The following is a 27,639-nucleotide window of genomic DNA, read 5'->3' as shown; positions in this document are numbered from 1 at the left end:
CTAATCTGTACTAATCATAAGTTTATTACAAATTATAAATGCTAATAAAAAGTCTAATATCTTCTATTCAGAATAATCGTGCTAGTGGCTGGGGCACAACAATAGTTTGGACCAGCCCAACTTCAGCATTGGAAGAAGAAACTAAAAAAAACATTGATTTGCAAAATAACAAACATCCATCACTAAGCAGTGCAAGCACTAGTGCAAGAAACCATAATAAGAAGCAAGAAATAAACAAATCTGCAGATGCTTCCAGCCTACCAGAGCACCAGAAATCAACTGGAGAGCAACCATCAAAGAGCAGAGATCAATCTGCACAGAAATGTTCAAATAGTAATGAACTGGGAAATGTTGAAGTACCAGTAACAGAGCATGGGTGTACAACCACAGCACATGGACCAGGCTTAGACTCTCAAAAAGATGTCCTTGCTCTTGACGGTTTAGGTGACTGTATTTCATTAAGTCAAAATAGAGCAAACTTTAAATCACATGTTCCTGCTTCAGAAATTCCAGCCATATCTTCTCAAGTTCCAACACTGCTAACAGGGTGTTCCCTTAGAACAACACCATTTGCCCAACAGTATCTGAGAAGCTTGCCATCTCAATCAAATATGGCTCTGCCTCAGTATCAAGTTGGATGTCCTCCAGTTTTTGGTGTTCCACCAGGACTGATTTATTCTACCATCCCCGTGGGTCATGTTCCAAGCTCACTCACTGCTGGAATGACACCAGGTTCAGAAGTTGGATCTGGAATGTTGGGTGCAGCTCCACAGTGCAACTTCATATCCAGCCAGAATGTCTTTAGTAACACTCCACATACAGTACAAGTAACTGATGCTGGTGGACCTAGACAGCTGGAGGAATCTGTTCCATTTGGACTTGGTAAGTTATTTGTTTTTCTTCCAGCAACTTTACCTAATGCCTTTTGTGGTCAAGATGACATTTACTTGGACTTTTGGTCATTCTTTTATATATTTAATTTTTAAATGAGCATCATTTGACATCTTTATTTGTTCATTATATGTAAAGCAGCCAGTGAACAATTTTTTCTCCTGCTCCCTTTGTCTGCTCCAAGAGGTTGATGAACCCTCCAGAGCAGATTTGAAGGGAGAAATCCTGTTGCATGAGTAGAACTCTGCCTGCAGGCTGTTGCATAAAATCCATTTTATCCAACAGTTGGATAAAATACATTTTAGCCCTGTTTTATGTTGTCCAAAATTTGCAGTTGAAACAATTTATTGGTTGTTTTCTCTTTCCTAGAACGTGTAAAAGTCCCAGAAGAAGTAACATTCCCTAATGCTTGTTGTGTAGGGCTGACATCACACACAGTCCTTAGTATTCTTAACCCATCTGAACGGTGGCTACAGGTCAGCATCGGCCTTCTTAGTATTATGCTTGATGGCGAAAAGGTATGTACCAAATCTGGCTATGTATTATGCATCTTTTAATATTTTACTTTTTTTCTCTAGTGAAGTAAACCGTGTTTTAAACTAGAGATGGTGGCCTGCTTGCCAGCCCCCCTACAAAAGGGCTAGAACTTGAAATTTGGTTGAAGCTCTGTACTTTTTAATATCATTCGACCATAAACTATGATGGACTTCAACACTCTTCCTCCTATTCATAGCAATCCCTGTTTATCAAACACAAAAGTCATTGTGATGAAACTTTCACATCTATGTTCCATTTCAAAAGTATTCACCAATGTACCATGGGGAAGGGGGGCAGCACAGCAGTAGAAAGGATTTGGATATGGTCAACGCAGGACCTTTAAATGCCATCCTAATTCTTTACATCTATTTTACACCTCTCTATTGAGAATGCCTTGCTTTGTCCTGAACCTCTGATTGTGTGTGTGCTTCTTTTTTTGCAGATGGACCCTCTGAAGCACAGGTGCTTCCTGTTTAAAAACAAAACTGTCATAGGACCTCGTACTACAGAAGATCTAAAAATGCTGTTTCTACCCTGTCAAGCAGGAGTCTTTCAGTGTGTGCTTAGTATTGCCTCTTGGCCATTTACTGCAGATGCAGACACAATAGTCCAGGCACAGGCCTTAGCAGCTAGAGTGATTGTGAATGCAGTTGCTGAGATTCCCGATATTGAGGTAAAAATCCAGAGGAGTGCGTAATGCATGGTTCTGATAAATACATAGTGAGGGAAGGGGTGTAGCCCAGGCAGGGCTGAGGAGATCCCTATCTGAAACCCTGAGTGCCATTGCCAGTCATTGTGAACAGTACTGAGCTAGATGGGCTAATAGTCTGACTTGCTATAAGGTATTCTAGCTCGCTTTTATTAACGTATTTGGTACATTTATCTTGCCCTTCAATCTTACAATCTCATAATAAACTACAAATATAGCAAAGTACAAACAATCTAAAAAAGACAGAGCAGGTAAAAAGGTACCTTAAATCAACTGAAGACAAATAATTTTATAGGTTCTTACAGAGCCAACACAGCTCATTACAGCAGCATACAGAAACTAATGCCAGCAACCTGAAGACGCCTGGGAAAACAGGAGTCTTAACCAAATTAGATTCCAGATTGTCAACAGATTCCATGCTAGGCACACTCCCTGAGGGAGGGCAATCCATAAGTGGGGCGCTATTGCAATATCCAAAAGGTTTAATTGTTTCCAAAAATTAAAAACACAAAATACAGAAATAAGCAGGAAATAAAAACACAGTAGAGTTGTAAATACTTAGTGCCTTATTCAATAAACGTTTTTGCCAGTCACCTACAGTATAAAGTTTGCACCAAATAAACATCCCTGCCGATGGTGTTCTGTAACTGGGGGGCCCTAATTGCCCCCCCCCACTGCCATGTTATTGGCTGTATCATTCCACAAATCGTTTCCTGAATTCCAAACGACAATACTGAGTCTTGAAACTTCATAATTCACTACACTATAAAAAAAAATTCAATAATTTTACTATACGATACTTGGTCTCTCCAAATCTACCAAAATTTGTTAGTTACCCATATATATCAGGATGTACATGCTCATCCTGAGGGCTGCAGGCTTCCAGAGGCTGAAGTATGGATGGACCTCTGTACAGTAGGTACGTTTCTGTCCACAGTCACACACTCCTTTATATTCTCCATCCAGGCAAGCAAGAGGCATTATCAGAATTCAAGGGAAAAAATATTTAAGAAGGGTATAAAGTTGGGCCAAAGAGGTGGTGTGACTTGGGGAGAGTCCTGAGGGCCAGACAGAGAGAGGTGGGGGCCACATTTGGCACCTAGGCCCAAGTTTTCCCCACCCCAATGTACACAATGAGTAATTTTTAATAACTTCAGATGTTGGTGAAACTTTTGTTTCTTCGTTTTGGCTAATCTGTAATAGTAACAGTAAGAGGTTGTGGTCAGAATGCTGCTCCAGGAGGGGGCACAGCTAGAGTCTCTTGTCTAGTTATCTTTTAGTGACACCTGTTTGCTTCTTCATACAAATAAATATGACTTTGTGTGCCTCAATTCTTAAAGGTATTATTTCCCTCCCCCCTTTCTAATATTAGGTGGAAGCGGGAACGACAAACCATCTTGACTTTGGTGATATGCCATCTGGCAGCTGGAAAGCTCTTCCACTGAAACTCACAAACAAGACATGTGCTAGAGTGCCAGTCAGACTTGTTATTTATGCAGTAAGTATTCATTCATTTATTTAAACTTGTATCCAAGCTTTTATCCATAGTTTGCAACACAAAACACGAAATACATTACAAAAACAAGAACAAAAATATGCACAAACCAACAACCCCCTCCCAGTATAGCAACTTGCATAGTGATCTCTTGAGAAGCAACAACTTGTAAGTGACTGCTACATTGGTTTCACAGTATGAGTAACCAGCAGCTTGGTTTTACTCCCAGATAAGCAGAGAGCCAATGGTAACGGATTACCCTTGTTGCAGTGTGTTGATATCACTTGAGATATTTTCTTTGCATCCTGACGTGTTTCTCTACAATGGGAATGTTGGTTGTGTAGCAGGATTTCATTACGCTATTCCCACAACAGCTGTCAGAAGCAGATGTTCTAAGAAGCTGAAGCAGAGGGACTGCAGCTGATGAACCTTATTGCGTGGCAATACAGTTGTGAGGCTGACTGCACTGTAGTTTTGACTTCCATTGATTTAGTAAAGTAGATCCTCGCTCTATTTCTGGAGGTCTACTTCAACTGCAAATGTTTCATTAAAGAGGTTGAAATATTCACTTCTGCCCTTGTCTCTTCTGCCTGTGAAACCGTTGACCAGGTCACTTTCTTCCTACCTGACCAATCACTCATTCAATGTTTCTGGCAAGGAAAACTTTTCCAATACTTCTCCCAGATCAGCACCCTCAATTATCTATTTTTGGTTCCCTACTATATTCATCCTCCCTTCCTCCTGGCTTTCTAAGTGTATGTACATAATGTAACATAGTTATTTACCTTCTTGACCAAGGAAAGTCTTGACTTTCTTGGATTCCTCTTTCTACTCTTCATCTCCATGTCATGTTGTCTAACTTTTCTAAATACAGAACGCTTATTTTCTCCCCTTAATGTAAACTCCAGTTGCCACCCACCATTACTGCAGCCTTTTCCTTTTCTGGCTTGCAGTTCCCCCCAACCCCCAGCTTTCCAGAACCTGGCTAACAAAATAACTGATGGCCCCTTAGACGGCATAGCACCTCTCCCTAAACTCTTACATTGGGATCCTATCAACTCCTGGATGCAGCACAAACTCCTCATTGCTGTCTTACACAGCTGCATCCCCTCTAATTATCCACTACTTGTAGCTCAGTGCATTTGTGACATGTTCCACTACCTTTAGCTGTTTCAAAGATCTCTTGCTCGCTCAACTTGGAACACTAGAAGCATCCATATATCAAGTCCATAGGATCCATTTAGTATTGTCTATAGTGGTGGCAACAATTCGGGGGTACCGACAGGAGTCTTTTCCCAGCTTTACCTTGAGATTCCAGAGACTGAAATTAGGAGTTTTTGCATGCAAAACGTGTGCTCTGTTACTGAGCTACAGTTCTTCTTTCAGTCAAAGGTTTATTTAATCTGGCTTCTAGGTAAAGGTAAAGGTACCCCTGCCCGTACGGGCCAGTCGTGTCCGACTCTGGCGTTGCGCGCCCATCTCACTTAAGAGGCCAGGGGCCAGCGCTGTCCGGAGACACTTCCGGGTCACGTGGCCAGCGTGACAAAGCTGCTCTGGCGAGCCAGCACCAGTGCAGCACACGGAAACGCCGTTTACCTTCCCGCTATAAAGTGGTACCTATTTATCTACTTGCACTTAGGGGTGCTTTCGAACTGCTAGGTGGGCAGGAACTGAGACCGAAAGACAGGAGCTCACCCCGCCCCGGGGATTCGAACCGCCGACCATGCGATTGGCAAGCCCTAGGCGCTGAGGTTTTACCCACAGTGCCACCCGCGTCCCTAATCTGGCTTCTAAAAGGCATCTATTCTGCTCAGTGCCCCATATGCTTGGAATGCTTTCCCAGAACCCGTGTGGTACCACCTCTTGCTTGAAAATTTTATTCAGTTGGCAAAACAGCAGGGCTCTATTTAGCATATCCTGATAACAGTCAACAACATGAAATGCTGGGTAATTTAGGGGATGGCAGTAATGTTCTGCTTTTAAAATGTAAAAAACATCTTTATTACAGAATGCTGTAGCATGGCGGTGTTTCACATTTTCTAAGGAACCAGTTAACGCTTCTGTTACTTTGCTCCCTACTTGTGACATTTCCCAGCGAGCAGCTCCATCGGTGATATCCCATGTAATGAATGCAAGGACTGATGGGCAAGTAAGTCACTATAAACCAAATGAATATAGTTGAATTAACCAAAATAGTATTTATCCATAAATGCTTAGCCGAAAGTTTGCTTTTAGTAACAGAGTTTTTATTTGGGAAGCATTTGCCTAAGATCCATGACAAAGCACCACCTTTCAAAAATTCCCCTGTATGTCAATTCTGCCTTTGAAATCCCGGTAGTTTCTGGGAAAATCTGGACGTATGGCAGCCCTAGTATTGCGGACATCCGTCTTTCACTTAAATTGGTGGTGTGCTTTTCTTTGCCAGTCATGATCAGTTGTGTTCAGGTGAGCACAGAACCATTTACACCACAAAAGAGCCCTTCTCTCTTCCTACTGTATCTGTAGTTTAGGGTAGTAAAGACTTAAAGCCATGGTCTTTTAAAATATGATTCTGCTTGAAGATTGTAGCTGATCAATGTTTCAACCATAATCAATTCTTAAAGTTAAAAATGTTTCATTCTACACAAATGTCTTTCTTTCCAGGAGCCTGATGTTCTAGTAGTGTGGGTTCAGTTCCATGCACCGAGCAAATGCATCACTTCAGGTATAGATCTGCTATCTTATGAAATCAATGTACAGTGGTACCTTGGTTGTCAAACTTAATCCGTTCCGGGAGTCCATTCGATTTCTGGAACCATTCGAAAACCAAGGTGTGGCTTCCAATTGGATGCTGGAGATCCCTGCACTCAGTTGGATGCCGCGGAAGCTGCGTTGGAAGTTCAGCTTCCCAAAAATGTTCACAAACCGGAACACTTACTTCCGGGTTTGTGACGTTCGGGAGCCGATTTGTTTGGGAGCCAAGCCGTTTGACAACCAAGGTACTACTGTACAATATTAAGAATCTGTGTTAGTCCAGCAGACCAGAATTCTGCTTGAAATAATATTCATGAGTCCAACCAATATTCAAAATCTAGTATGCAGAGCTTTTGCTACTCAGAACTTTCAAATCTCTTTGCAGTTAGATTTTTTTAAAGATTTAAATGAACAAAGTATCATGTGAATAAGGCTCATGTGTTTGGAGACCCAGGCAGAAAAGAGCCAAAATAGTATTTATCATTAAATGCTTAGCTGAAAGTTTGCTTTTAGTAACAGAGTCACACCTGCTTAGCAAATTAAGGTCTGTGATATTTGATATCATGCTATGTGATGAATAGCTCTCACATTAGATATTCAATAAGCATTAAAATGTTTGAACCTCTGCATAAACGTTAACATACCAAATCCCTGTTTGCAGATTTTCATACTTAGGTCTGCAAGTGCTGACTTGTGTCATACCTAGGTTAAAGAAGGCAATGTGCTAGGATTTCAAGTTTCATGGACGTTCTGGGCCAGGCAGTAATGGGCAAGCACTTAAGAAATGTATATAAGCATGTGCCATAAGCTGTGCTGTCCCTTGTATTCATTGTAATGCATGCCTTTTAATGTGAGGCATGTCAAGCATGCATTAAGCTTTGTAGAAAAGCTGGTCCATTTTACCTTGAGTCACTATCTTTTGTTGAGGCTGGAAGCCAAAAATGTATCACTTCAACCAGTTGTATGATGTACTCTGCATGCTGAAACACCTTTGAGGTATGCCGAAGCCCTGCTTCAACATATCTTTTAGGATGTATTTCATTATTGCTGTTTCCATTCATTTGCTGCTTTGAAGGCCAGTTGTAGCATTTTGAAATGGAGAGCTTTGCTTAAACAGACCAATATTGATGTAAAATACTACCATAGCACCAGACACATTCTAATTTGACATCACAGTTGGGTAGTTACGGTAAATGTTGATAATACTTTGTGTCAAAGCTCATTCTAGAACAAATCATAACATTTTACACTTGATCAATCTTATTCTTTGCACTTACTTTATTCAGATTCTTTGGGCCCTGCAGATGAGTATTTTGCAAGAATTGATGTGGAGGTTGATTGTCCAGAGCCTGCTAAAATTTTAAGTATACCTCTGCATGCAAGATCTGGAACTCCTAGGATATATGCTCCAAAAGGCCTTCAGGTACATTTCCCCAAACTATCTTTTGTGATACAGCTTGTTTCTGTCTATATTTCACTTCTAACTTTCGCTTGAAACCTATCTTTTCTAGACTTTATATATGTCTGCGAGGATGGGATTATCAACAAGGCAGCAGTTGCCATTAAAGAACGCTGGGAATATTAAAGTTGACTTGAAAATCCTGGTAGGTTACCTTACTTTTCCAAGGAATAGTTCTGAAATTACTGTCAACCAAATCAGTCTAACTTAATCAGTACATAATAGAAAGAGAGTCCAATTCACTCTTTCCCGGCAAAAATTTTAAAGTGCAAATTGATATTGCAGTCTTACCAACAATTTCAGAGGGGATCATTGTTCCCATTTTGCTTTTGTCAGCTGGACTTAGTCAACTGGACTCACCCACAGTGGAAAGTGGAGTATAGGGCCTAATCCCCTGGTGCCTGCTTCTGAGACAAGAGAAATAATAGACACAGTTTCCATGTTGCTGCTATGTTGGGCAGAAAGAAGACAGCTGCTCAAGTAGTTCTGCCATAGCATCATCTACTTATGTGTGTAGGGGGCTGGGTTAGTAATGTGATTTTATTTCTAAAGCCACATGGTTGGCCACTAGAAAGCTCTTGCACTATGTGGATGCTACATAACCCTTGGCACATCCTGGTGAGAATCTCAGCATTCCTGCTAAGATCCTCCCTTTGAGGTACAGCTTAGGAAATCATGGCAACTATGCATGTATCTTAACTGATATCTATGAAGTGGTTTGGAGTCAGCATTTTTAATTGAGCTCAGAAACTATAACTGATCAGAACAGAATAATAGCCATATAATTTGATCTAACTAAGGACTTTGGTTACAATACTGTAATTCACTTTTGCACCACTTGGAGCTTCTAAATTTTCTTCAAAGGCATCTCCGTGAAGGGTATCTTATGTGTTGTAATTTGGATACAACTAGGACATTATTGTATCGGGCACAATGCAGTTTCTTTAGGAAATATATATTGCGGAGCAGCCAGTGGAGACAAAGAGTATTCCTGGCTACCATTGTCACCTGAGGATCAAAGGATGACACCTTGAAGTAACACTATTCATTTCTAGGCACTTGAGCCAGATAGCGGCATTTCTGTCAATCCGGAGGACCTGGTTCTTATACCTGGGGAGGAACAAGAAGTGACAGTTGTGTTTTCTCCAAAGGACTATAGAAATGCTGAAAGGTAATGCAACCTAATTGGCCCAATGATATTAAGCAGAAATTCTTTTTACAGAACTTCTAACTTGATGCTTTATTTTAATAGTGTTTTAAAAATCTTGGTGCTGCCATCTGGACCAGAATATAAAGTGACTGTAAAAGGCGAAGTGACTGCGGTGGAGAGCAAACCTTTGGTACAGAAATACCCCAGTTCAGAAGTTCCCCCCATCCTAGCTAACAAGCAGTTTCTGACATGGGGAGGTATACAGCTTGGCAGAACAGTGTAAGTACCAAGAAAAAAAGATATTCAGTGCATGATTGCTGGTGGTACATAAAGCGTGAATCAATTTTTCTTTCAGGAGTATAAAAAATAGGCAACTCCCATTTTGCGTACATTGAAAGCATGCACCATTTTCAAACCCAGAAGAGAGCAGGGTGGGTTTATGCCCGTTCTGCCAACATACTCAATGACCTAGAATGCAACCCCCATGCAAATCAGGGTTGCCGGCAATGCATTGTTCAAACAGGGTGATGCTCGGATCCAGGGAGTCCCTGCATAAGCAGAACTGTCTTTGCCGTGTCCACAGTCAGGTTTGGTGATATCCCTCACTATTCCAAATGACCATCAGAAGCAGCATTTAGGGATGTGTGAGAGACTACAGTGTCACTGTCTTTTTCTTACTGAGCTTCAGTATATTGGTCTTCATCCAGTACATTCCTGTGGGCAAGTACCACTGTAAATAGATAAAATACCTGGCAGCTGGCAACCCTTTTTAACAGAAAAAACAAAGCGCCCCCTAAATGGCACACAAAATTTACTGTTGGATATGCCTGCCTTCTCAGCATTGTACCCTTTGCTGTACATTTAGAAGCAAGCGCATGCTGTACATAAATAGCCAAAACTTTAGACTGTCGATAAGGTTCTAAATATGTCTTATGGAAAATAACACTATTATAACTGAGTAAAATCACAGGTGTACAGCTAGACCAACTAATTCTTCACTAGATTTCCTTGGATTTACCATGCTGTAATTCTTGGTGGATTATCAGGGCAACTGTTCATAAATATAAGCAAATTACTATGAAACGTTAAAATTTCTATATTTTTTCAGTCAGCAGAAGCTAATCCTGAGAAATAACTCTCCATCTATTACTCAGCAGTTAAGATTGCTGATAAGGGGTCAAGATCAGGACTGTTTTCAAGTAAGTAATGCAAAACTGAAACTGTTTATATAAATTCAGATTCAAATATACTTGGTATTTGAAACTGAAGCTAGGATTTATTTTAATATTCTCACTGAAATAAGCCTTCAAATGGTATATTCTTAGTCTGCCATCCTGTACACAGTTACTTCAGAGTAAATCTCATCAAATTGAGTTGGACTTTATCAGCACATACAGGAGAGTACAGTGGACATGATTTCAAATTTTAAATTTCTGAAATGTTGGTTTTGTTATGCCCATGTCCCTCTTACAGCAGTATTTGCTGCTAGTTTTGTTGTATCAGACTTAAGAATCTTGAATTTTTCTTTAACATACTCTGCATTTCGCAGAGCAATGTTATAGTAGAAAATATTCAGCAGCTTTTAAAACCACAAATTTGAAAAAAAATGACCACACTTAAGATTCTTATAACTAGGGATGGAGAACAGGATGAGGTGATCATCCTAATTTCATGTGGGTGGGTGGGGGAATCCCAAAGGGAGAGAAGGAAGTTCAAAGAAAGAGAGGGTGCCAATTTGAATGAAGCCATCAGTTTAGCCATTTACACATTCTTCCTGTATTGAGATTTATCTCTGTGCATGGAAAACGTTGCAAATTAGTAATGAATAAAAAACACTTATTCTTACTATGTCAGCATTTCCATAGAGTGGCATATCTCAGAGGTCATAGAATTATTGGAGCAAATTATTTGGGTTTAAACTGTTCATTAAAATCTTAACTCTTCTAAATTAATTTTCTTAATTAAATTAATTTGCTGTGTGAATTTTCTTGCATATTTGCAGTTGAAACTTGGAGAACATGTGTACAATAATTGTGAAATCAAGATTCGTCCAAAACATGATTATTCTGTCTGTCTAATGTTTACACCAACTCGATTAACCTGTATGTATGCAAAGCTTGAAATGAAACAGCTTGGTCTTCTATCTCAGCTAGGAATCAAGTTCACTGTGAGTTACGTTTTACACTGATCCTATTTCATGGGATGTTTCTGAATTTATTATGTTCATTTTTGCAGTAAGTCCTTCAGGATGTTTTGAAGTCTCTTCTGACTGTAAGCCAGACAAAAAACTGACCACTATAACCTCCTTGGATTTTATTTTTTGTACTCCAGTAGTTTTCTTGATATTAAGAGTGGTAGAGAGTCTCTCCACATCTCAGTAACTCCCTTGCCTTGCACTTTGGATATCTTTTTCTTCGTGTTCTGGGCCTTTCAGTGTCTTAAGTTAGTCATTCCAGTAGCTCCCAAAGAAGCTTGCTTTCCTCACTTTTCTCAGTGGTGAAGGTGAGGGACGCCTTTGTGAAGAACCATTTCAGGGCACCATGAAATAGCTGTTCCCAACAGAGCCAACTTCCTTCAACTTGCATCTGCCTGCCTGTAAAGATCCTGTTACTCGTACACATCAGAAACCAGTCATTATTCTGCTTACTTAAGCTACTTTTACCCTGCTTTTCCATCATTTGGTCTTTAGGGTGTGCTACATATGAACATTTTAAAGAATTTTAGAATTCTTTGATTGTTTTGAATATTAAAGTTGGGGATAATGAAACTGGGAGCAAGGTTATTTCAATTCTGGTTTTTCTAAATGTACGTTTTTCTTTCTTTCAGATACCATTGTATGGATATGGAGGAAATAGCAATCTGAGATTAGAAGATGTTAAAAAACACTGTAATAGATACATAGTGGGGCTGAATGATATAGCGGGGCTGAATGGTAAAACAAGACAGGCTTCCTTTTCTGTACAAAATACAGGGAGTCGGGCTGCGTACGTGAAAGCACTGTGCTTTAAGAACTCAAGTGAAATAATTGTTATGGATCCAAATGTGATGAGAGTTTCCCCAGAAAAATTTGTTCTTCAGGAAAGTTCACAGCAGGTAATATGAAAGCCACAATATATATATATTACGCAAGACCTATAAAATGTGTTAGCTGTTAACATTCCCCCCACCCACCCAAAAATGTGCCATAAAATCTTGCTTTGTGTTTGTGAATCTTACATATAATTCAAACAATTGTGCCACAAATTAATTTACCAAAATTTGACTGTTTCCTCTCAGAAAGTTACAGTAACATATAATTCAACTGAAGATCAAAGTAATTCACCAGTGTTGTCTACAATTTGTTTTGTCTATGGAGATGAAATTTTGAGACAGCAGTATCGCAGGTAAGGCTAAATGTTTTTTGAGAAATGACAAGTATATTCATTACTATCTGTTCTTAAGAAATAAGAAGCAGATGGTTAGAATGGATATTTAAAGAATAAAAGTTTTTTTTTTATATTGGCTGTTAAATATTACTACAGAGCTTTTCAAACTGTGTGTCATGAAACATTGGTGTGTCGGCTGTGTCACGCAAATGCTCCCCACACTGCTCCCGGGGCTAGAAAGGGGTTAGTTTAACCTCCAGTTGCTAGTAAAACTGAATTACTGTGTCGTGAAAGGATGCATGTCTAAAATGGGTGTCACCAACATGAAAAGTTTGGAAAGCTCTGTATTAGTGGTTATTAAATAACATAGCCAACTCTATCTGTGTTCAAAGATCAACAGTCACTGGTATCAAGAACAGGAACAAGTTCACTTTTTTGGATTATAAAATCCCTTATTGTAAAATACGTTTGCAAAAGGTTTGGAAAAGACTGGAGTATGCAGTTGTGTTCAGCACTCAGATTTGCTTCATTTTCTGGCTATGGCAGGTTAGCACTTGAGGGTGTTAGAATGTCTTTGTTTTTAGTCCTGCTCCCTCTCCCCTTGTGCATGGTAGTCAAATGCTTCGTAACAAGTTGCTAACTTCCAACAATCCCACAATGAACATGTAAGAGCACTACATCTAGGAAACAGACATATGTAGGTGTTTCCCTCTTCCCTGCAACATAACCAAAGTAGTTCCTATTATCTGGCCTAATTTGAGCTTGCTGGGCACAATGTTTGTGGGCCCATAAACTTTCTCTGTTGTTAGTAGCAGGCCATTATATGTGGTCATTGTCAGTGCTGCTTCTCCCCTCCCCTTTGTCCTCTGTTATGTGCAGACAAATCAGTAGTTGGACTCTCAACAGACCAGTGGAAGGCAAGATTATACTTCCAGAGTTCTAACTCTGTGTGGTTCTTTAACCAGCATACTGGACATCTGGGGCAGATGATTGCTGGAAGGAAACTTTTGGACACATTTGTGGAAGGATGATTGAGTTATGTTATGTTTCTCATTGGGAATAAAAAACTGATCAGATGTAGTCCCTAAGCACACTGCAGTGCATAAATGCTTTTAAAGTGGGGTAATTGGATTGAATGCTTTACAGAGTATTTTAGTGTCTTTGTTAAATGCTTCTTCATAACGTTAATGAGACCTGAAAACTCTCAATTGTCTACTCAGAGCTGTACAGCAAAATCCAGAGCAAGTGCAAAAAATGCTTCCTGCTAATAATCCTGTGATAAATGTAAAGTTTGATGAAGAATTCCCTGGGGAAGAGCTGGTGACTGAAGGTAAGCTTGACCACCCTGAGAATATCTACTTGTTTGTATATTTGATTTCTCGCCATTCTTTAGATGTATTTCAAATTTAGCTTTCACTACCACTTTCCCTGCTGATCAGAAGTTCGGCGGTTTGAATCCCCGTGACAGGGTGAGCTCCCGTTGCTCGGTCCCTGCTCCTGCCAACCTAGCAGTTCGAAAGCACGTCAGAGTGCAAGTAGATAAATAGGTACTGCTCCGGCAGGAAGGTAAATGGCGTTTCCGTGCGCTGCTCTGGTTTGCCAGAAGCGGCTTAGTCATGCTGTCCACATGACCCAGAAGCTGTACGCCGGCTCCCTTGGCCAATAAAGCGAGATGAGCGCCGCATCCCCAGAGTCGTCTGCAACTGGACCTAATAGTCAGGGGTCTCTTTACCTTTACCTTTACCACTTTCCCTTATTCAAATGATTATATCCTTGCAATCTGCTTATCATAATGCAGGTGCTAGTGCAGCTGGGTTGTTTTTAACATGGTTGATAGTAGGGGATATTGTGGTGGCGCAGTGCTTCTCACCTGACCTCTAGTCCATCATGTTGCTGCTGTTTCTGTCCCCAGACCTCACAGCCTCCTTACCCTCCCAGGAAGCAACACCTATGCGACCTGCTGGAAGTCAAGTGAGCAGCCCATCTCACTGTCCAATACTGGTTGAGAACTCAACCATGCAGCTATCTCTGTCCTCTCCATAGCAAATCTTTTCTCTCTCCCATCTCCCATTGTCATTCCTCCAATGCTATTAAGGATTCCCTTTTCATCTGCCTTTGGCAGCAGTAGTTGCTTGATCTTGCTCTAATTCTAGCTATAACTTTTTAATACGTTTCTGAAGCTTGCATCATTCATGTCACCTTTACAACATTAGCTTTTATCCTAAATGTACATATTTGGAAGTTCCATTTGAAATCAGTGGGAATTACCTTGTGTATCTGCTGGGAAGCTGGTGATGGACTATGCCCATTTTCTCTTTTAACTTCTAAAGAATTTGAAAAGGTCCAGGAATGCAATTACTGTCTGTAAAGACGGTAATAACCCAGTTGATTAGTCTGTCATTAGTCACCAATCTTCAGTAAATACTGCAGTTTGTTTCATTAATCCAGCTTTGCTTTTGATTTTTAAATGTCTTCTCTAGTATATGATCTTCCGCAACATTCGTTTGATATCCAGTACTTTTTCATGAACATGAGAAGGATTATTGTTTCGGCGGTTAATGCCTTCAGTAGTTCTGCTTTCGATATCAAGCCATCTTCAGTGCATCGTGTAGCACTAGAGAGGTAATTTTATTTGTCATTTTTTAGTATTTTCTGAAATACTGGTAAGCAGTTCCTCTACCTTGGTAAACTTCGAATATTCCAACAAAAATAAGAATTAAAAGACTCTGAAATTAGGTCATAATGTGTAGTTACCTGACTGGACTACTTCAGTGACTGGGGTCTGTATATAATCTTTCTTGGTGGTTGTGGGTGTTGATATGATTCCTGTGGAGTAATACATAGGGGAAAGGTTATGTTGGAACAGAAAATCATTTTCAGAATACTCAATTCATCTGCTAACTTTTAATTGCTTTTTATCAGTTTTTATCTGTCTGAAACTCTGGCTAAGTAAGGCAAGGGTTTTTTATTTTCTTTTAGAAGGCAAGTTTTATACTCTGATATTTGCTTCTCTTGTCTCATTTCCTAGTATTTGGTGTTGAACTGCTCTTTCTCTGTTTCATAGACCTGGTGTTCCTGAGAAATCCAATATGACTTTGGATGTACTGCCTGTTAAAGGACCTCATGGTTGTGCATTGTCATCAAATGCTGATAGCATTGATGAAAATAAGCTTGTTTCCAAGGAAAACTGGACTCTTCTGCCTGAATTTCTAATTCTCACTGCTCCTTCTCAAAGTATGTTATTTCCACACATTTCAAGATCTGTTAAAAATATTCACCATGATATTTGTAACCTATACATTGCTTAGGATGTTATGTGATAGATAGTATTACTGTGAGACACAATAATAAACTGAATTTGTTTGGGGTTGGGAATATTTCTCCATGTATATAGAACTCTGTTGATAAATTGATCATGATGCATAAATTCTGGAATTAAGAGAATTTATTTCTGTAGTAGAGATGACTTCAAAAGCTTACATAGAAACTTTTAGTGGGATTTTCTGTGTTTTACAGATCTCCTTGTTACAGTCATACCTTGGTTCTGGAACACCTTGTGACTTGAACGTTTTGGTTCCTGAATGCCACAAACCCGGAAGTGAGTGTTCCGGTTTGTGAACGTTTTTTGGAAGCCGTATGTCCGACACAGCTTCCGATTGAGTGCAGGAAGCTCCTGCAGCCAATCAGAAGCTGTGTCTTGGTTTTTGAATGTTTTTGGAAGTTGATCCGAATTCTGGAACCAATTCCGTTCAAGAACCAAGGTATGACTGTAGTTCTAATTTGTTACAAGGAAGTAAAAGATCCTTGTTTCAATGTTGGTCACAAATCAGTTGCTGGCAGCCTAGTCAGTGGTTGTAAAGTTTCCACTTTCCAAAGTAACTCACAACCCACTATTTAGATATCAATAAAGTAATACATGCTTTTTTCCTATAGCTGTATTATGTAAAAGCCTTTGATTCATTACTGCACATGTAAGTTTGGAAGTAACATTTGTATAATTGATACGGTTGTTAATGCTTTGTAAATAGCACTTAAATGTATTCTAAGATAACTGAGAATTCATGCAATTCTTATCTCAAAAGGTGGAGCTGCGATTACTAAACATGCACAAATAAGTAACAACTCAAACAGGTCATTGACATTTGAGCTATCATGGCCTGCTCACTGTCTGACAGTAACACCTCAGCATGGAACTATTGAACCAGGGTAAGTACTTCCATTGTTCATTACTTTTCCACATGATTCCATTAATTTGAAAACTGTCCTTTGCCGTAACTAAGGTTGCAATCCTATATCCACTCATGCACAACTAGTTTCTGTAGAATTCAGTGGGACTTACATCTCAGTGCCATTGTATGGGATTGCACTGTCAGTCTGATTATATCCAGCTCTTGAGATAGCATGAAGGTGAAAGGGAAGGAATCTTTGTACAGTTGTGAAAAGAGTTTCTGGCTATGTCCATAGTGTCAAGCTTTTCTTTCCTAAAAGAATAAACAGCCTTGTTTTTATTTATGCTGAGAAAAACCTTTAATTCTTAAGGATAACCTAAAGTATTTGTGGTTAGCACAGAAAAAATTAATACTGTATGTATACAAGATATATGATTCAGATTGAGTTAGCAGTGTATTTCAGTTTTTTATGAGCTGACAGTGCTATGATACATTTAAATAACTTAAAGTTAGAGCCTCTCTCACACATGACTTCATAGTCTTCTATGAAAAATGTTGCAACCATATTATCTGAAGCTGATATATTGCACCTGTCACAATAATAGTTACACAGTTGGCAAGAATATTGTCACCCCACTTGATATTTTGCTTCTGATAGTGTTGTATCATAGACCTAATAATTCTAGCCCTGTGTACATGGCAGGTGCATTGGTGATTGAAACATCACTATGTGAGTTTTTCCTTGTCCTTATGAAGCTAGACTTGTAGATAGGCGTGGGTTTGCCATTCCTCATATTAAATTAATAGAATACTAAAATTTCATCTATTGTGTACAAAAAAGTCAAGAAGAACAGTAGCCAGATCTAATAATGAAACATTGATTTCATTTAGCATATTAAAATTAATGCACTGGACGTCTTATTTCTAGAAGCAACATTTCAATTTATGTGAGTCCAAATCCATCACTCGCAGAAAAGAAATCCATCTTCCCATGGAGTGGCCTTATTTATGTACATTGTGATAATGGACAAAAAGTAAGTGGCTTAAATAAGTGTCTATGGTTATGAAAATTCTGCCAAATGCCTTGGTTTTAGAAAACTAATTTCATCTTGTCAGTTAAGCTTTCATCTATTGCTTTAAAGGGAGTAGTTTGCATTTCCTAGATGAAGTTTGCAGTTATGGGAGTAAATGAAGAATTGCTTGGGGTCAGTTTACCTGAGGAATAACCTGCTTCTATAGGATTGCACCTGGCCTCAGTGGGTTTTCTCTTTGTGCCTCCCATACATGATATTAGGCAGGCATAAGTGTGTGTTCCATCTCTTTCTCTTCTGTTGGTTGATTGGTTGGTTAATTATTTTTTCTTATTTTATTTGCACAAAATACCAAAATACCTTAATATAATAGTAGTCTGCTCCCTTATTGTATGTGTCCAACTATATTTGCCAGCAGAACTCAAATCCATTGGTAGTTTCTGTTGAAGGCATGTCCAGTTAAATATTTATTTTATCTCTGGTCACTTTTGCTCTTTTAAATTGTGTGTGCTAATATTTCTGTTTAATAATTGTAAGCTGTCTTGGAAATGTTTTGAAAAGTGGGGAATGCATTTCTTCAAGTGTTGGACAACTTATTCTCTTGTATGGAAGTTGTTTTAAAAGTTTAAGAGATGTATGTGTTGCATTTTCTTTGTTACATTTAATATTTTCACCTGGCTTTTGAGTCCTTGGTTGCAAAGCAGGTTTGAGCATATGCACTGGCCAGCCAGTCTGGGAGATAACTGTAGGATTAACTTGAGACCAGTAACAGCAAAATACTATGATTTCGTTTCTTTCTTGTGCATAGCTTGTTAGGGTCCAAATTCGGGAAAATATCTCTGAGAAGCAAACTGAAACGGTTTCACCAGTTGCCAAATTAGGTGTTCATCAGCAGCAGCCTGAGCTTCCTATTATGCACATAAGGCCACTTCAAAAGCCATCTTCGACAAAACTTGAAGTAAAGAATCGGACTGTGTTTTTTCCTGAAACAAAGTCTGGGGAAAGCTCAGGTAAGGTCGGTCTTGCGTATGACTAGTATCATTTTGAGTAAAATGTTTTCTAATGGTGAAAACGAAACATGTATTACTTCAGTGAGACAAGCATGACTGGCCATGCATGGCAGCTACTCACAGTCTTGAAATTCACATTCACATTCACACAGTTCACACATAACACTAAGCCAATAACAAATTGGCAAGTGTGCAGGTTTCCAAACTGAAGTTGTATTAATTTCATTATTTTCCATGCAATTCATCTCAGTCTTGTGGCACTTTAAAACCCTTTTTATGGTCTTTTTATAGAAGACTATAAATATGATCACTCCTGACCAAATGTTATAAGCACTTTCACTGAACTTAAGAAGTTCCTCAACTGACTGGGCTCTCAGAAGAATGTTACTCTTGAGTAGCATGTCTTTCCCAGGTTGAAAAGTCTTTGCCTCGTCACACAGATCTAAGAAACCTCTAGCCTGACTACCAGTCACAGCTTCTTCCAGTCAAGGCTATAGGACCTCATGGAACCTCTCAGCCAAGAGACCTGCCACACTCCTTGTCTGTAACAAAATTCTCTCTTCCTAGCTAAGCCCCCGGGCAGTGCCAGGCTTCACAAGTTAATTCTATAACCCCCAAATGAATAGACAAGGAAGATAATCATTCCCATATACATCTCACAGTCCATGAAAGCAAGGTCCAAATCCTTCACAGGCCCTTATAAGAATAACTGTTACTTGCTATGGATGTTTGTATGTGATGCCAATAAAAGGTTTGATGATGATGATGAATAACTGTTACTTACATTACTTGCCTGCACTTCTTCTTCCAGAAAAGTACATAGAGATTGAAAATAATGGAGATGCAAATGTGAAGTGGCTATTGTCATCTTTCGCACCGCCTTATATCAAGGTGAGTAGAAAATCTCAAAAAACAAACACACACTGTCTTTAGGTTATATATTCTGTAATCTTTGCATCTAAACAGACCTGGCCTGACATGAACATTCAAATAGAGCTCTTCTGACGGAAGAAAAATATTGGAAAATAGGTTTCAAAAGCAACACTGAAAATTCAAACATTTTTTAAAAATTAATCTCTTTCTGATCTGGTTGCTTACCCTCAACTTGTAGTAGATAGACAAATGTGCATACTCTGGTTTTTATTCAGATCGTATAGATAGACAAGTGCTGGACATAGGTAAACACTTTAAATTTCGAGTGATCTCAACTGTAGATTCACAATGGAGGTGTTGGAGAACAAACTGGAAAATCATTTTTATGAAATCATTAGATACTGAAATTAACAACTTCCATGTTAATGGGTGGTATTCATCTAAGTTTTACTTGGAGTAGCCCTGCTGAGCTAAGGGACCTAACTGAGTCATGATCATTAATTCAAATGGGTCTACTCTGAGAAAAACCTAATTGAACACCACCCAATTTCCAGTCAAAACCCACTTCACTTGCACATGTTCCAAGGCTGCTTTGTAAAACTAGTGTTTCTGTTTAATAATTTCCTTTCAGGGCTTAGATGACAGTGGAGAGGTTTACAGGGCCACATATACTGCTTTTCGATGTTCATTGCTTTCTGGTATTCTCAAAGCTCATGGGGAAGAAAAGGTAAGTCACATTGACTGTGTTTTCATCTTAATACACTGCACTTCTGTTTGTCTTCCATCAAAGAAAAATCAGTTAATGCTTCAAAAGTTCTAGGCTATAACAACAGCATTTTTGTGAAATGAAGTCAGGCTTCTACTCAAGAATCCATCTTGAAAAATCTAAAGAATTTAAAAAGCAGCATCAAGATTACACAATACTGTTCAGTTCTGCATGAAGAAACTTGCTTTTCTCAGAGTATACTGTGAAGAATTAACTTTGAGATATGGGTTGACTTCACCTACTCTGCATGTGCAGTGTCACATGACATAAATTTGTAGACCTACTTCATTTGAATTTGTAGTCATACAAGGCAGGAGGGGATCAGGATCCTCATGTGGTGTAGAGCATCTCTTCCACACTCCCCTCACAATTGCAATTACTTCCTGAGCTAGAAAGTGACACTTTTCATAGGAAAAAAGGACATACTAGTGACTCATACTGCTTGTGGGGATGATTGCGAAAGCAGGTAAACTACAAACTCCAGTAACAAGAATGGTTGTCAGATGGATGTTGAAGGCTGCATTGTCCTATAGCTGTAATCTCAAGGCATTTGCTAAATAGAAAGTTGATCCTCTGATCAATCAAATTTTTACTTTACTTTGTGTTGATATCCCATTGCCTTTGCTCTCCCTCACCCCCTGCCCCCCATTGCTGGCATGCCAAGAACATGGTGTCTCTCACATTATTTCTTGCCTTACCTGATGAACCAGTTACTAAATACAGTGAAATAAAACAAAAGAAAAGAAAACAGCTGCTTGTTTACAAAGGAAGAGTTAACATTCAATATTCTCTCTCTTTGTACCTTGAAAATCATTCATAAAACACTACTAAGAAGGCTTGTCTGCCTTTTCCCTCCCCACACTGGTTGATGGCCTGCCATCAACAGGCAAACACCTTTTTATTTAAACAGGCAATTGGCATGCTGGGCTGAATTGTTTTGCTCAGCTGTTCTGTGTTTTAATATGCATTTCTAATTGATGTTTGTAACTAGCTGACATTTTAATCAACTTTTGTCTCATGTGTTATCTGATCTTATTGTTATCCTTAGTTTGGAATTTTTTTAATGGAAAGGTGAAGGATAAATTGTCCCTTGATTCTCCCCCTATATTTCGCATGGCAAACTTCTTTTCTCTGAGTGAGGACAGTCACGGTGCTTCAGAAAATCTCGTCACATGAACCTAGAGGCAGGGCTGAACACTGATAGAGCTGTCTTAATGAAGGTTCATCTTCCAGCTTCCCTAGAAATTGAAGGAGGAATCTACTAGTTATTCCTCTGAGCTCATGGGCTGGTATCTGCTGAAGGATAGTATCTTCCTTCTGCCCTCCTTAACAGGAATTCATGTTTGGGAATTTTAGTAAAGACCTCCCATTTCCCAGATGTTGTGCTGCACCAGATATTACCTAAGTGGTCATACATAATCAAAAGGGTTATGGTTAAATGGGTACAACCATGGGCATCCTCAGGATTTGTGGAAGGGGGCAGGGTGAGAGGGCACAAAGTGAAATATTGAAAGAGGGGTGCAGGCTAGTTTCTCACAAAAATTAGGGAAAAAATAGTATATCAGGCTTTCCAAATTCTAGAAACTGTATTTTTCAATATGAAAGCTGATAGTAATAGAAATCCAGGAATTATGGTTCCTATGGAGGGAGCAACTGCCCTCCTTCTGGAGGCCTATGGGTAGAACTAATCATTCAGGATCATTGGGGAACTTACATAAATTGGATAAGAAACTTATACCTTGTTAATATTGGCCCCTGGGGTTGGTTTTGTATCAGCAGTCCAGGTAGTGTCAGTGACATTACATAGGTTGGAATAGCACTTTCGCCAACTCTGACAGACACAAAAGAAATGGCTGTCGATTCAGTCAACTTTGGAAAATAATTTATTCTCTAACTTACTTTCTTCATAGGTTGTAGTCACCTTTTTACCTAGAGACAGAGGACACTATTCTCAGTTCTGGGATCTCGAGTGTCACCCACTTCACGAATCTCACTTAAAAGACAAACACAGACTTCAGTTTTGTGGAATGGTGAGTATATGAATGAGATCATTATTTTATTTATCAGAGATTAATACTCAACAAGGTTTCATTCCTTGTTGAGATGTAATGTGAAACATTGTCATTTCATCATTTGTGTAGTCTCATCATTTGTCTAGCCTCCTCCATACAAAAGAACCCTCATAATAATAATAATATTCTTGTCTAATCTAAATGCTTAAAGCATACAGGATTTAAACAACTTTTGTAGCTTTATGCTAGATGTACCTGTTTCCAGACAAGGTATCTCTGAGGGGACATACACATAGCAAAAAGGTCCCAAAGCACTAGGTGCTTTTGTCTCCAGCCACTAGGTTAGATTAGATTGATTATTTAATTTCTGTATCACTTAATATATTAAGAAGTAACAACAGACATCTTAAGCAAATATTACCAAAATACAGTTACATATTAAAATGTTACATTAATATGAAGTTTTATCTGTCTATGCACATTTTCTTTCTGACACACCCTCCCCTTAGCTTCTCACCCAGGGTCTAAACAAACTCTCAGTTCACCCGCAAAAATTTCATGAGAAGAGTTCTCGAAACAGTGGACAACACTCTAGTCTCACTATAGACTTGCTTTTTATGGGCAGGCCCAAGAACAGGATTGGAGAATCTGTGGTCCTTCAAATATTGTTGGATTACTTCATCCCCATCCAGTAGTTGATGATAGTTGAAATGTAACATCTGGAGGATGTCAGCTTTCTCCTCCTCCTCTGCATTAGATGATTCAGCCTGATGTTGAGTTAGAAAATACCTCCTAGAAGCCAGTCTTGCTTATGCCTAGTTAGCGAATGGTCACAGGTTCCTGTTCTTTATTCTGCTGCTTCCATTCTGTTTGAGCAAGTCCTCCCTTACAAGTCAGACAGAGAAGGAAAAACAAGATAACAAGTGCTGACCTGTGCTACTTTGAACCTGCTTCTGCACTCATGATTCTTCAGTGGTACATTTTTCCTACTCAGTACAATGGCCTGAAGAGTTTTGTAATATTGTCAGCCTACAAGTGACATATTTAGTAAGTGAAATCCTCACTTAGTAGTGTATCTGCCTCAATACTAAATTTGTTTTTGACAACAAAAGTAGTCCTTCTCAAAGTAATGAATTTTATTTTTCATATCCATGTAAAAATGTTCAGCCTAGTTCAGGGAGCTAATACTAATGTATAACTTCAGATGTTTCTCGCATCAGGGTATCTTAGGAAATGAAGATTTAAAAAATGAAGATTCCACAGCTGCTTTAGTAAAAGTCAACGTTCGAGATGTGACCCTAAGAAGAGATTACCCTAATAGCTCTGAACACAAAATGTGGTATGTGAAAATGATTTTTTTTTTGTAAGCCATATGTCTACTCCTTCATCATCAACAAAGTAAAACTTGATCATTGTTGCTTACGTGACATAAGGTGATTCATCTTCAAAGGAGGAACTGAGAGTGATATTCTTTCCTATGCTGAAGTGAAATCCATTTTATTTCCTTTTTATCCCACCCTCTTCCAAGGAACTCCAGCTGGCTTAGATGGCTAGCAGATGGTTTGCTTATTTTTACAGTTAATAGCTTCAGACAAAAAATTATAGCAACAATGGGTTATAAAATATTACAGAATGTTTGCAAAATGCATTTTCATAGGATTCCTAAAACTAAACAGTAAAGTGGGTTTGGTGGGACTCTCTAGGAAAGATACTATCCAGTTGCGGTTCCAACAATGTGCCAAATATTGATTCTTTGCTTTCAAAGAAATACATTACAAGAATATTACTAACACAGATATAATAATAGACATGATTGTTCGACTGTATTTTTACATTTCTCAAAAACAGGAAGGGGGTACATGCCCAGGAAGACATTTATAAATTTCCTCCAACTAGAATTGGTGAATCCAGTACACTGAAAATTACTGTGAGGAATTATTCTTCCTTTTCAAACAAGGTATATATAGAATTAATAGTATTGTTTCAAGATGTGTTTATATAATAACTCTTACTCCTTAGCATCTAATTCCTGATAGTAGGTCTCAGGCTAAATTTCTTTCTACCAATGTTTGTTTTCTGGTCATTCACTTCCCAGCATTCATCTCATTTTCAGCTGAACACCAATTACCTTTCATTTTAAAATTGTACACTATATTGAATGTAAATCCCAATCTTGGAACCTGTGCTGTGGATTGATTGTTGACCAAATATTAAAAGCTTAAACACTACAAACCTTTTCTGGTCTAAATCCAACAAAGTTGGGAGTGGGTTTAAGCAAGCTTAACTGTTTTGGATGCAGACTTTTTTTTGTTAAACCTGCATCCCAATATATCTTTTATCTTATTGCTGAACTCTGGGGAACTAGGTGCTTAGTTTTTAATGATTATAGTAACCTGAATTGTCTTAACCATTTCTTGTTAAATTGCAGCTGAAGTTCAGATGTCCCAGAGAGCCGTTTTACATCAAACATTCCCATTATACTTTGAGGTAAGTGAACTCAAATGTTCTAAAGCTTCAACTTTTACCTGGATTAGGAGGATGTGTATTGGCCGTGCTGGTGTGAATGGGAGTTGTCATTAAACAACATCTGGGGAGCACCATGTTAACTGTCTCTAGAGCAGTGGTTCTCAACCTGTGGGTCCCCAGATGTTGTTGGACTACAACTCCCATCATCCCTGAGCTCTGGCCTTGCTAGCTAGGGGTGATGGGAGTTGTAGTTCAACAACATCTGGGGACCCACAGGTTGAGAAAGGCTGCTCTAGAACATTTGTCTTGATACCCCTGCATAGCCCACGCGGTTGTGGCACTGGAGACACTCAAAGTAAATGCCTGTGTTATGTCCTGTACGCACATTTTCTCGAATGGCTTACGTTTCTTGGTTATGCTGTTGTCAAAGATCAAAGACACAAAGAGACTTTTAAATGTTCTTACATATTCAAAAAGTTTGTAAATACTTAAATATTTTTTATTTAGTTGTATTGTTTTGCTGCATTGTTATTTGCTGCCCTGGCCTCCTTTGGGAGGTAAGTGGGATAGAAATGTAATTACTGATAACAGTTAATAATCCATAATGATTGATAAACCAGTTTGAACTCCACACAATATTATGCCACTGACTGCAGTATTCTGGCCAGTTAGCAAATGAACTTTCTGCTGGCTCTTGCAGACCTACAGAGCTCCCAAAAAGATGGTAAAGAGCTACAGTAATTAACATACTTTTCTCTAGAAATCTCAAACTGAAGCAGCCTGTTAAGGAATTGTCTAACTGTTGTAAACTTGTCTCTTGCAGATGCCACCACTACTGCAACTTACCAGTACAGTTCAAGCCAGTATCAGCAGGCACTTTCAAAGGCTTACTGATGGTAGAGACAGACAAAAGTGGCACTCTTACCATTCAGCTCACTGGTGTGGGTTTGGCGGAATAGTAGTTTAAAGAGCTACTGTTTTCAGTACGCGATGAATTCACAACTAAATTATTGAATGACAGGTTCTTTTTTGTTGTTGTAGACAGACTATTTTGTAGGAAATGGAGGTGCTTGTAATTTTAAATAAAGTAATTTTGTATGTTATCATGCAACTTACACTACTGCACTTTGGCTGTTGAACGCAGCATTGTGTCTTATTTTTGTATTGATTATGACTTTACAAATGACACTGTGTTTTTAAACATGTTTTTTTTAAAAAAATAAAGTTTTCCACTAAATTCTTGTCCGCTTTACAGCACCTATCACTAAACTCCATGTGGCTTACCTGTTTCTATCCAGCTCTATATTCCAGTAGAAAAAGAGTTACAATTTTCTGCAAATCCCTTCCTCTATTGCGTAGCACAAAAGTGAATCCTGGTGTGCTTTAATAAATTTGCACCAGGTTTGTTATGATAAATATTATTTAAAGCTGCTTAGAGCTCAAAAACTACTGAGGTATAGTTTCTGGTTTGCCTACTGAGTTCAGGAAACACATTGTGACTTCAGCCTAATGGGAATTGAGCTAAGAAATACAACTCATAAGCAGAGGTTAGATGATCATAAGTTAGATGATTTAGTTAGGATTCCCGCATTGCAGAAGGTTGGACTAGATAAGCCTTGGGGTCCCTGCCAACTCTATGATTCTATGAATGGTAAGCAACCTCTTGTTAATTTGGCCAATAACTGCATGCTTGAAATGAACAGTTTTTCAAGATCCCATGAATGCTTTCAGCTATAACACCTCCTTCAGAGCAACAGAAATAATAATAATAATAATAATAATAATTATTATTATTAATTTATTATTTATACCCCGCCCATCTGGCTGGGCTTCCCCAGCCACTCTGGGCGGCTTCCAAAAGAATATTAAAATACTATAATACACCAAACATTAAAAGCTTCCCGAAACAGGGCTGCCTTCAAATGTCTTCTAAAAGCCTGGTAGTTGTTGTTCTCTTAGACATCTGGTGGGAGGGTGTTCCACAGGGAAGGCGCCACTACCGAGAAGGCCCTCTGCCTGGTTCCCTGTAACTTGGCTTCTCACAGTGAGGGAACCGCCAGAAGGCCCTCGGTGCTGGACCTCAGTGTCCGGGTAGAACGATGGGGGTGGAGACGCTCCTTCAGATATACTGGAAAATAATCGCTTTGTAGCAAGCTATTTATTTATAATAGCTCTCAGGTCCAGGGCCATATTCTTGAGCTAGTTTTTGCTAGTAGTGTTTGCATAGGGGGTCAAAAGTGCAGTAATTTACACTTCTCTGAGCATTCTATTCCCACTATCAGGCAATACAGCTGAAACTGCTCCAAGCAACTATGACAAGCAAACCAGGAAATGATGACAGTTTAGTCACTAGCCCTATTAAGGCATTGAAAAAAATGCACGAGGACCTAAACTGGGAAAGAGGAGTTGGGGGCATGTATGCTCACAACACTTCCAACTCTCATTCACTGAACAAGAAGCTCTGAAGGAGGAAGAGATCAGAAACCCTGTGTTATCAAGGAATGTTGACTGTGAGGAGAATTGTAAGTATGTTCAGTTATGTGCGTTTGCAAACACACACAGGCACGGCTCCCTTGCAGAGGCTTTGGTTGTCTCTGACCCTTACATGTTGAAGGTATCTGCTTTTTCAGTTCCTTTCATCTCTGCTGCTGCCATTTCATTCTAAATAAATGTTCCTTTATTCACCCATTAGTGCACAGCAGCTGGGTTTAGGCTATGGGATGAACAGATCAGATGAAGAACTGTATAGACCACCCTACACCAGAAGGCCACCAAGTGGTGTGCGGGATAATAAACAGCGTAGCAACCATGCAACACAAATGCTTAAAAGCAATAACCTCAATGTAGCTCATAATAAAGAAGCAGTATGGAACTGTTCACAAATTTACATGTGACAAGGAAATCACTGGGCCAAAAGAAGGACTTGATAAGAGAGAATTAAGTCAGCCATTGCCAAGTTGTTTTGCTAAACTC

At 39.1% G+C, this 27,639-nt stretch overlaps 1 protein-coding gene across 6 annotated transcripts in view; it reads left to right on the top strand.

The window, feature by feature from the left end:
- Positions 1-25,905, top strand: part of CEP192 (centrosomal protein 192) — a 48,104-nt gene extending 22,199 nt beyond the window's left edge. For all 6 annotated transcript variants that reach the window (XM_082236041.1, XM_082236045.1, XM_082236044.1 and 3 more), the window contains 27 exons: positions 72-882; positions 1,261-1,409; positions 1,871-2,101; positions 3,510-3,635; positions 5,641-5,781; positions 6,276-6,336; positions 7,652-7,788; positions 7,877-7,969; positions 8,880-8,995; positions 9,077-9,253; positions 10,083-10,173; positions 10,977-11,141; positions 11,801-12,067; positions 12,251-12,357; positions 13,560-13,669; positions 14,820-14,961; positions 15,404-15,573; positions 16,422-16,545; positions 17,437-17,542; positions 18,348-18,549; positions 19,361-19,440; positions 20,054-20,149; positions 22,099-22,218; positions 23,421-23,539; positions 24,049-24,157; positions 24,629-24,687; positions 25,490-25,905. In XM_082236041.1, the coding sequence (XP_082092167.1) occupies positions 72-882; positions 1,261-1,409; positions 1,871-2,101; positions 3,510-3,635; positions 5,641-5,781; positions 6,276-6,336; positions 7,652-7,788; positions 7,877-7,969; positions 8,880-8,995; positions 9,077-9,253; positions 10,083-10,173; positions 10,977-11,141; positions 11,801-12,067; positions 12,251-12,357; positions 13,560-13,669; positions 14,820-14,961; positions 15,404-15,573; positions 16,422-16,545; positions 17,437-17,542; positions 18,348-18,549; positions 19,361-19,440; positions 20,054-20,149; positions 22,099-22,218; positions 23,421-23,539; positions 24,049-24,157; positions 24,629-24,687; positions 25,490-25,625 (4,245 nt within the window). In that variant the 3' untranslated portion in view covers positions 25,626-25,905. The remainder of the gene's footprint in view (positions 1-71; positions 883-1,260; positions 1,410-1,870; positions 2,102-3,509; positions 3,636-5,640; positions 5,782-6,275; positions 6,337-7,651; positions 7,789-7,876; positions 7,970-8,879; positions 8,996-9,076; positions 9,254-10,082; positions 10,174-10,976; positions 11,142-11,800; positions 12,068-12,250; positions 12,358-13,559; positions 13,670-14,819; positions 14,962-15,403; positions 15,574-16,421; positions 16,546-17,436; positions 17,543-18,347; positions 18,550-19,360; positions 19,441-20,053; positions 20,150-22,098; positions 22,219-23,420; positions 23,540-24,048; positions 24,158-24,628; positions 24,688-25,489) is intronic.
- Positions 25,906-27,639: the final 1,734 nt, after the last annotated feature.

This window comes from Podarcis vaucheri (genome assembly GCF_965113315.1).
Source record: "Podarcis vaucheri genome assembly, chromosome: 8".
NCBI classification, from domain to species: domain Eukaryota; kingdom Metazoa; phylum Chordata; class Lepidosauria; order Squamata; family Lacertidae; genus Podarcis; species Podarcis vaucheri.
Note: the sequence above shows the minus strand (reverse complement) of the source record. Positions and strands in the feature narration are given on the sequence as shown.